Source organism: Lolium rigidum, chromosome 4 (genome assembly GCF_022539505.1).
Source record: "Lolium rigidum isolate FL_2022 chromosome 4, APGP_CSIRO_Lrig_0.1, whole genome shotgun sequence".
NCBI classification, from domain to species: Eukaryota; Viridiplantae; Streptophyta; class Magnoliopsida; order Poales; family Poaceae; genus Lolium; species Lolium rigidum.
The window spans coordinates 223,986,443-223,997,014 of NC_061511.1; the positions used below are offsets into that span (position 1 = coordinate 223,986,443).

The 10,572-nt window shown below is 47.7% G+C and overlaps 1 protein-coding gene across 1 annotated transcript; it reads right to left on the reverse strand.

Annotated features, from left to right (window-relative positions):
- Positions 1-6,888: 6,888 nt before the first annotated feature.
- LOC124706703 (cation/H(+) antiporter 28-like) lies at positions 6,889-9,481 on the reverse strand. The gene is made up of 2 exons (XM_047238372.1): positions 9,338-9,481; positions 6,889-9,207 (listed from the first exon to the last, which is right to left on the reverse strand). The coding sequence occupies exons 1-2, from the start codon at positions 9,479-9,481 to the stop codon at positions 6,889-6,891; spliced, it is 2,463 nt and encodes an 820-aa protein (XP_047094328.1).
- Positions 9,482-10,572: the final 1,091 nt, after the last annotated feature.

The following is a 10,572-nucleotide window of genomic DNA, read 5'->3' on the forward strand; positions in this document are numbered from 1 at the left end:
TCTACACCGCCACCGACACCACGCCGTCGTGCTGTCGGATTCAAGAGGAGCTACTACTTCCGCTGCCCGCTGGAACGGGGAGGTGGACGTCGTCTTCATCAACAACCGAACGTGTGACCGAGTACGGAGGTGCTGCCCGTTTGTGGCGCCGGAACCGATCGTGATCAAGATCTTCTACGCGCTTTTGCAAGCGGCAAGTGAACGTCTACCGCAGCAACAAGAGCCTCATCTTGTAGGCTTTGGAATCTCTTCAAGGGTGAGACTCGATACCCCCTCGTTGCTACCGTCTTCTAGATTGCATCTTGGCTTGGATTGCGTGTTTGCGGTAGGAAAATTTTTGTTTTCTATGCTACGTTGTCCTACAACACATCCATACTTGTTATGTCCTAAAACATGACATTAAAAAGTTTAGGCCAAAGTTAATACAATAAGCATCGTTGGCTCTATGACTTCTTCCTTCACCCCATGATCAATCTAATGTTGGGTTATGTTGTCAAGTTTTTTTGTTGATATGTTTGAGTAATTTGTGATTTGTAGGCCCATGGTAATTAGCTTGCTATCGGCTATCCTATGTGATATTCACATTAAATCCATTATGTCGGTAATGGTTGCACATGTTACTCGGGTAAAGCACTTATAGCATTTGTATTGAGAATATACCACGCGGCCTTCGGGTGCAGCAATAATACAAGCCACCAAGTTTATCCTTGAGCGTAGGCTCAGAGTGGTGTATCATAAGGAAACCGTTAATTGTCATATCACAATAGCGGAAGGTGAAGTGGGTGGCAATTGTATGAGGGGTATGTTGGCGCCACAACGTGACATGTCAAACCTAGGCTTCAGCCTTCTTTGTTGCCTCACTAGTTAATCATCTCGCAGTTAGTTTACTCGCGCCTAGAAACTATTTATTAGCTCACATTTAGTTATTTAGTCATTTCATTCTTGTTTTCACCTTTGTGTTCTTATTTAGTTCACCCAGTCGTTTCTTATTTCGATGGAAGATATATTGCCAAGTAGGATGATTCTTTTACTACATTTGGGGGCAAGCATGACTATAAATAATGCCAACTCTAGTTGTGGTAAGAGGGAATGACTAACCATAGCTCCTTGGTTTGAGAAACAACTCAAATTCGTGCATGAAACTTACTACGAGGATATGTGCGATTGTGCGCTTGCAGCTAGGATGGCTTGAAAGTATCGGTCTTTTCCAAGCTTTTCTCCAAGGGCTCATTATAATGCTTTGAGATTTATATGTATTTTCCCTCGCTTTCCAAAAGCAGCTCAACCTTGTCTTGAAGTCGTATCTTAAATTGTTCTCTTGTTTTCATTCTTTCGGGATCTTGATGCTTAAGTAGCTCAACTCATTAGCATAATCGTGGCAGTCTTTGAGTTTTTCTAACAAACTCCATATTGATCATTCCTCTACCTTCATATGAACTTCATCAAGATCATATTTGGTTCACTCATTGAACAAAATTTTGATGCATGCTTGATCGAAGTTCTCTTCACTTCCGTCTTCTCGATCATAATATATTCGTCTTAAACTCAATGATCGTAACACATTTCTTGATTTTAATGGCATTCATCATAAATCCATCCAATATACTTAAAATATCACACTGGAACATATGTTCATATATCTTGATGAAACCGTTCGTTCATAGGTGTTTTCATTGATTACTGGATCTTGGTTCATATATTTATCTTGATTGCATTCGTCCTTTAATCTGCCTAATGTTCTTCATGTATTACCCATGGAGCATTCTTTATATGTGATTCTCGTTAATTATCAAAACCACACTTTGAGAATACCTGCACTTTCACAACAACACCGCGATCCCCATTCTCACCATTGGCATCAGTGCCATGTTGAACATCACAACGAACATGTTGGCCATGGATGTACCAGTCTCCACCTTAAACACGATGAGGGCGTATTTAGGCATGTACAATGGAAAGTGCTTAGAGATATGCTTAGCAAAATAAAGCGGTTTTTGTGTAAGGACTGATGCTTATTTACACTAGGCAACAAAAAACTTGGTTTATTTGAGAGAAAACACCAATTTGATCTATAAAGTTAACCCGGATTTGCTGACCAAATTGACGTTTTCTGACCATATTATCGTGAAAACAAATTGCTCACAAAAACAATAGGCGTTTTGGTCGCAAACTTCTAAATCGTGAATTGTGGGTCACGAAATTGCATCGCGGGAGAGTTTTTGACACTCCGCGTCGGTTAGTTTGACATGGCCAATTTTTTTTTCCAAACTAGGTAAGTGCCCGTGCGTTGCCACGGGTAAACAAGATATATAGAAAGTTGATTTTATTTTGTTGTGCAACATAAGCACAACTTATATTTTTGAATACCCACACTATACCCTAGACATTTTATCCTTCTTCCTAAACTCTACAGAGATCCACACAGTTCAAGACTTTGGATAGGTTGAATTCCCATGGTTCCGCAACATCACAAAGAGCGATTGTGAGAAATCAACATTCTAATGAACAAAGAATCATCGGAATTTCCCATCTTTTTCAGCTCTGCTTCCGAACTTGTTAAAGAAAGGAGACTGATCTTGACGTCGGCGTTGGTTTTTCCAACGAAAAACTAGAACATTCTTTCACGAACTTCGATGAAGTTTAAAAACACGCCCTAGTGTCTCCATTGAAGTCTTTTCATTCGCCTTGGTAACCCAAGACTTCAGATAGGTAGGAACCATCATTCAAGTTCCAACAACATTAGTTGTAGATCAACTCCTGCCTCAAGAGTTGCGAAAAGTCATATAATTTTCAAATATATTTCGCAAGGTTCAAAACCCAAAGGAAACTGCGCTTTCCCTTTTTCTGAACCATGGCATGATAATAGATGAAATAAAGACCCTTGTGGTAATTGCTTCCTCAAGCTTCATGAAGGAAGGGTCCAAGGACCTAAGCGACAACCTCTACGAAAAAGAAAAACCTATATATACATAGTGGTATGTGTTCGCTGACACTAAATAGACTTGGCTCGGGGCAGAACTGAGTGGCTAGGCTAAGTTCCCTAGTCTTCTATTGGCCTACCCACCCCTACGACATGGAGGCGCTTACCCTTCTCCAACAAGCGTTCCACCACGCGGCGATTGATTACCGCTTTCCGTCTCAATCCGTTCCAGACCAAGCCCCTTCTCTGATGCGGTGGAGATGGGGGTACCTTTCAATCAAAGTGATGGGGGTCCTTCCGCGAGCCATAACAAGTGTTAGTCTCGACCATCCAAAGTCGCAATGGGTCCAGTCTTAAAGAATAAGAAGATGCGAGGCCATATCACATTCTAGTCGTATGATGACCGGAGCGTTGCGCCAGAAGGTAAGGTGGACAGACCAGAGGAGTAGGGGTGCTTCCGATACCACCATGATCGGTAATGGAACGCTACGCCCTTGCTTTCTTTATGCCTAAAGGCTAATACTCAATCACTCAGATTTTAAGATTCACATGTACCTAACAATTCAAGTCAATTAACAATCACCATAATGTGTTAACCAATAGCAGCATATAATCAAATGCATTCTTACAACTATAGGAAATATGAAGAACATTGGAAAACAACTTCCCAGGAAGACACAAAAGCCTACTGAGTTGGTTCAATTTGATTTTACACAAATAAGCTCAAGACTGACGGTAAATAATAATCTCGTAGTAGTGTATCAACAGCAAGGTGTGCAAGTATGTAACACTTCCCACAATAGAACAACCAGAATTCTAGAAAATTTCAGGTACCACGTTCACTTTTCGGCAATTGACAGTGAAGGCATAAAGTAATCTCACGATAACATTTAGAGGCGGAAAACTGACTAAAATGTGAAGATGCATAAATAAACTAACAATTACTTGGTGCTGAATCTAAATTAATAAGGACTGGAGCACAAAACTGAATTTGGCATACATCCATATTTGAGAAATAAAAAAAGTTAGATACATATCAGTGTACCGCCGATACAACCAATAAATATCAAAGTAAAATCAAACTAAGCTGAACCTAGGGAAGCATTGCCGTGCAATGCATTTTCCTCTTTGTGTTGTGGATCACTCCATGACCATGAACTCCTGCCTCTGCGAACCAGATGAAAACTGGCAAGCACAAAAGATTGACATTAAATCAAGAAAGTAGCTAGAGTCGTTCTGAATCTTTGCAATAGAAAGGGACTAATCACACAATTGATTAACTTGAGAAATCTTAGCAATGGAGGAATAAAGATAACACATGTGGAGACATTTATTCTAGAAGAACCTGGTGATAATTCGCACATACCTTATAATCACTCCACAAATACCAAAAAGCGATGTAATCTGAGTGTTTTCAAAGGGAAGTTTGAACGAAGTAAACATCCCTCCATCTGAGATTGACTCTGTTTGTCGGCCCTTTCGTAGCTCAACAAAGCTTGAGATTGCCATGTCTAAAAAAATGAAGAATTAATCCATCTACGTATCAAAGGCGCAAAGAATAACATTCGTTTGTTCATAATCATAAAACTGTCTTTGTTATGTATGGATACCCCCATGCAAATGCCAACAACATCGAAATACATTAAGGGATAGAGGCCCTCAGTTGCACAATCTAATTTAATATGTATCTGAAGTAACCGTTCTTCGAAAGTCCAAGTCCAAAACTATCACATTACTTTGAACCAGCATCAAATTATTCATACCAACGAGAAGACAGTAGGCCTTGGCATCTACGGTAAAGAATAATACTTGCCATCTTTAGTGAAGAACAATAACTGTGCCACGCTGTAATGCTTTTCTACTGCCCAAAATCATTTCAACATTCACCGCCGGTCGTTTGCCTCAGCGGCTCATGGCACTCTGCACATGTGTTCCACTAACACAAAGAAAATAGATAAATCAATACAATGTCATGTCAAGTCAGACTCATGAGTATAAGAAAAAATAACTTGAAAAAATAAAGTGAATTTGTAAAAAAAAAAATTCAACGAGCCTCGTTGATTTCAGTTAAAGAAAACGCAATAACAAAGTTCAGGCAAACTTAAGACGAGAAGAAATGGCTGATTAAACACTCTTTTTTATGTTCAGCAAAAGCTGATTACAAAGTGGCTGATAAAGTTCCAATCAACCTTTACAGTTTACATGACTGTTTCACATTGCCAAACACTTGGAGAAACCAATAACAGATGCATATATTTCACCAGGATGAGGGTGTGGCACCTAGAGAAGGAAACAGATTGGCAAAGATAACATGCTTGCATTGGTTAATACAGATAACACTTAGATTCTGGATGAACATGGCGATTTGAAGTATGAACAGCTTGCACATGGAAATATATACCTTGAATGTGGCATTAAACCAAACATCAACACAGCTAAAAATTGATTGGATATTACTATCTTAGCATATTGCATGCAAAGCTTCTGTTTGATACAAGCAAGTAGGCAGCACTACTTGCCTAGATGTATAATCTCACACGTATGCTTCATAATCCCATACATAAGCAATTCTTGCCACAGGGCTTCCCAAAGCTAGCAAGTATGCAATACGAAAAGAAACATTTATATAGAAAACAAATTTACGAAAAGTTGTAAGTTTATAACTACTGAAAAGTAGAAAAGTAAATGAACTATCGACCACAAGTGGAGCATGTGTATTCTTATGCTTAATTTAGACAAACATTAAAATACAGAAAGATTTGCAAAAAATTACCGTAAGTGTTTTGCCCACCTCCTCTTCCATCTAAGTATCCATCTGAAGAAAATAAAAAATCTATTTACAGAGCAAACTATAGTATACATCAAAGGAAGAAAAGGAAGATGATGTAGACAGTTATCATGAGGAAACACCTGTAGACACCAAAGCCATGACCAAGCTTCTCAAGGGTTAAAGGGTGGTAAACTCGTTGTAATTGTCATATGCGACCGTGACCATCTCTTTGGCCTCCATGTATGCAATAAAAGCCTCATCTTCAATTTCATCAAGATACGTGTCAAAAGACATGAGATCTGTATGAGCTCGAAATAGAGAAAAATAGAATACAGTTGATGCGTTCCATACCTCCGCCTCACTCCCATCAACATCGACCCCTCTGATGCGTTGTCCTCCTCTTCAACATCGTCACCCTCTTCTTCACCCACCTCTGCCCCACCACACCGGCACCGAACCAACTTCACCCCCGCCCCCATCCTGTGAAGGACAGATCGAGATGGGGGATCCAGAATCGAGCAGGCAAATCGGATCGGATCGCTGGAGAGAATGTAAGCGCGAGAAGGCGAGATTACAGGACACGCTTAACTGCAAGGCCCGGCGGGAGGCTGACCACCATGAGCGGCTGGACCTCCGGGACGGGAATCTGTGCGAGAGGCGGACGCACACCTCCTGGAGCGTTCTGGTAGCTTAGGCTGCGGGGCTGGTGGTGTGGTGAGGAGACGGCACTGGTTGAGGCCGAGCTGTTGGTGAGAGAGCCGCATCCGCGGGCGGCGAATGCCGATGGGAGTGGGCGATGGGGCGCTTTGTGGGTGTGGGTAGGTTGACTGAGAGGACAGGTCTTGATGATCATTTTTTTTCGCGAGGCGCAGTTTGCGGCAGCGGGCGATGGACGAAAACGGACGACGTACCTGGTTGACGACGGAACACTCTCCTCCTTTTTAAGTAGGAGAGATTGCCCCCTAAAACAATTCAATCAGAGCTTTGACCAACACGGAGGTGACACCATCTAAGGATTGCACACATTTAGTGATGCTTAATCACTTGAAAACTCTAAATATCCGCTAATTTTCTATAATCGTACAGATGTAGAGGCAGGAGGGGGGCTCCGATGAGGCTCCGCCACAGGTACTATACATACAGATTTACACATGCATTGCACTGTCATGAGAGGAATTACATTACTGCTACTACTAGATCACAATGGCATGAATTCCTCATCGATGACCTTGTAGTGCTTCTTGGCGTCGTACTGCTGCACGATGAGCACCGACGCCGTGGTGGAGAAGTCCGACGAGGCCAGGATGTCGCCGACAGGGCCGAGCTCGAGGCACTCGGCCCACTCCTCCAGCCCCTCCGTGAGCACCGAGTTCCGGTCCCTCCCTCTGCCGACGACGAAGAGCCGGTACTCCCCTTGCATCCCGCGCAGCACCGATACCAGCTCCGCCCCGTCGGCGACGTGCTTCTCCAGGTACCCCACCGCCTTGTTCCCTGCGACGTGTTTCCGGTAGAACTCGGCGAAGTACTTGTCGTCCGCCTGCGCCTGTAGCTCCTCCTGCCCCAGCACCGACGCCGGCTGCTGGATGTTCCGCCTGCTCTTGGACTCGAACAGGCTCGTCCTCGCCTTGGCCCGAGCCTGCGCCGTCGCGTTCTGCACGATCCGAAGTGCCGTGAGCCGCATCCCGGGATGCTTGCACATGAAGGACGCCAGCGTCAGCGCCTCCCGATCATCGGCGCCGCCGATGAAGACCACCACCACCGCGCTCTGCGGTGCATCTGGCATCGTCATGGTAGGGGAGCGCTGCTTCCCGAAGCCTCGGTCCACCATGATCCCCACTGAGCATGGCGCTAGCTGCAGCACCTTCTGGTTCACCAGCCGGAACCCGAAGTGGCCGCCGTCCATGGTGCCATCCAGGCACTGGGTCTTGTGGAACGGGAGAAGGATGAGCGCTGCCATCGCGTCCTCGGCACAGATGCAGATGTCGCTGTGCATGTCCGGGAAGGAGGAGAGCGCCAGCAGTCTGCGCACCTTCACCTTGTCGCTGTCGCCGCCGCAGTCCGCCTGGTACGCGTCCAGCGCCTCGCCGATGAGCTTCCGCATCTCTGACACCTCCTCGTCCACCACAGTCACCCCATCGAACCCGCCTCCCTTGACGATGGTCGCGGCCGTTTGGTCCGTCAGCTGCACCATGTCCACGGCGTAGCATGCCAGCTCGCCATTGCCGGCGCCCCACCGCAGCGTCTCCATGAGGAACGCCAGAGTGGGCACGTCCTGAGGGCCGTGGAGGCCGACGACGAGGCGCAGCTCCGTAGACGGGTCGTGGTGCTGCAGCCCCATGAGGCGCCACTGCACGCTCCGGCGCGCCCAGGACGCGATCCCCATGCCCACCATGGGCGTCACCGCCACGTTGAGCGCCACCATGAAGATGATGGCCATGAACGACTTGTCCGTGATTATCCCGGACTCGAACGCGGCCAGCGCGCAGTAGATGTGGAAGTACCCCTTGACGTTTAGGAGCATGCCGAGCGCGAGCGCCTCCAGCCAGCCAAGCCCCTGGAGAAGCCCAACGCCGGCGCAGCCCACGAGCTTCCCCAGCGTGCCCATGGCGGTGACGAAGAACACTTTCCACCACGGGAAGGGCAGGTTCATGACGTAGACGCGCAGCCCTTCGTTCTTCGTCAACCCCGAGGCCTCGATGTCGTCGGTGGTCTGCCGGAGCGAGAGGCACACGTGGGCGACGTAGAGCGGAAGCACGAAGGAGCTGAGCACGAAGTTGATCTTGCTGACCAGCAGCCGCGACACCCTCCCGTCGCACGGGAACGCGAGGCCGACGAGGAACGCGGCCATGTTGACGTCGAGGCGGAGCACGGAGCTGAACCAGCACAGCGTCGCCGCCACCAGCGCCACCAGAGACAGGTCGAACCCGCGCATGCGCCGGCCCTCCGGGTTGCGCCCGTCCACCCAGTCCGCCATTGCCCTGGACACGAACCCGGACATGACAACCACCACTAGCACGGCCGCTGTGAGCGCCGGCTGCCGGAACAAGCCGGGGCCTTCAGTGCCGTCAGCGTCACTGTCGCGCCATATTATGCTGCCGAGCGCGATGAGGAGAGTGGTGACCAAGTCGGACGTGATGCCGGCGCCGACGGCGAGGCGGCCGACGTTGGTCTTGGCGATCTTGAGGTCGGTGGCGAGGCGGGTGAGCACGGGGGAGGCGGTGTTGGAGAGCGCGATGGCGAGGCCGAGGAAGGCGCGGAGGGAGAGCTCGTGCACGATCCCACCCTTGTCCTGCATGACGGGGGTGTGGAAGAGCGTGACGAGGACGCAGGTGGAGATGATGCCGGCGTAGGCGACGACGGCGTCGCCGGTTGGCCCGTCCAGCAGCGCGAAGGGGTCCATCTCCACGCCCAGCGCGAACAGGTAGGGCGCGAAGATGAAGCTGCCGATCTTGCCGAACACCAGGTTGATGGCGTTGGTGATGGACAGAACCCGGAACTGCGCGAGGATGATGCCCAGCTGCTCGATCGGCCGCCATTAATCGATCGCCATTGACGAGAAGAAGAAGCAGAGCCATGTCAGCCAATTGCAAGAGTGGACGAACAAACAAGAAATCAAATGGAGATTGATGCCCGTGGGGACGACGTACGAGGAGGTCGGAGAAGACGCGCGGCTGGTAGACGTTGCGGAGGAGGGCATAGAGGATCTTGCTGGTGACGAGGGTGACGCCGAACTCGAAGAGGATGGTGTTGTAGTTGGCCGACAGGACGCTGCTAGTCATCGAGCAATCCATGGCTGCAGACCGGTGAGATCGATCAAACTCCTGGTAAAATCCTTCCGCAGGCGTCTTGCACGATCGCGGCACCTACCTACCTGCTAAACAATCTTCTTCGATCAGATCGACCGAAGAACAGAAGTTGACCAGGAGGAATTTGGCTTGATTGCGCTACGAACAAGGAACAGGGGGGCGGCTGGCACAGAGCATTTCGCGGGGCATTTTTTCCTTTCTGCCTTCTCTCTTCGCCAGCTGTTGTTTGCGATCAATCATGCTGAAATTAGATCGAGCTGCTAGATTTCCTGAACTGCATTCAGGTAGCCACCTCATAGGACCATATTTAGACAGCATTTAGCTACACGTTTCCGCGCGCACGATCTATTTTTACAACTTTCACGATGTCAGGTTCACGGCCTCTTCTTCTTCTCGGGGAAGCAGGTCGGCTGGTGGCGCCGCTCCTGAACCGCCGGCGGCACGAACCGGAAGTGGAACCCTGCCTTCACCAACTCTTTTTTTTCGGGCAAAGTAGAAACTTTATTAAGCAGAAAGGGTTACAAGACGGGTCATGCTCGAGTTCCTAAAGGACAATATCAGGGTTTGAACCTAACCACAGTTCTATTCGACGTTCCGATCTCGTAAGATTTGCAAGGTAGTGACTAACCTTAACCTGCGTCCGTTCCACTTTTACAAAATCACGAACTCTATTAGAGCTATATAGACGCCTAATCTCAGCAATCATAAAAAGATTAGTAGATCTATCACTTGACAACAATCTTACTGCTTCAATTAGTTGAGCGCCCGCAGTCAGACTTAGTTATCATCGGTAGTTGACTGAATTGGCCTACTTGCACCAAACCTTCCAAGCATGCATGTAACTCAGCTTCTAGAGGTGAAACACAGTCTTCCAGGAATTGGCACGCCGTGAAGATTGGCTAGCCTTCCTCATCCCGAAGAGTTACCCCGATGCCAGCAGAATGATCCGATGCACGGTATGATCCGTCAAAAGATAGCTTCACCCACCCAGCTGGTGGCTTCGTCCAAAATTTAAGTGGGCTTTGGGATTCTGGCGAGGAACATGCAGGGTCCCTATATCCACAACTGGTTGTTTT

Bases quoted from the DNA above. Each gene is read 5' to 3' on its own strand.
- LOC124706703 (XM_047238372.1), bottom strand. From the start codon at position 9,481: ATGGATTGCTCGATGACTAGCAGCGTCCTGTCGGCCAACTACAACACC. The intron at 9,208-9,337 runs GTACGTCGTCCC...CCGATCGAGCAG, and splicing joins GCGTCTTCTCCGACCTCCTC to CTGGGCATCATCCTCGCGCA.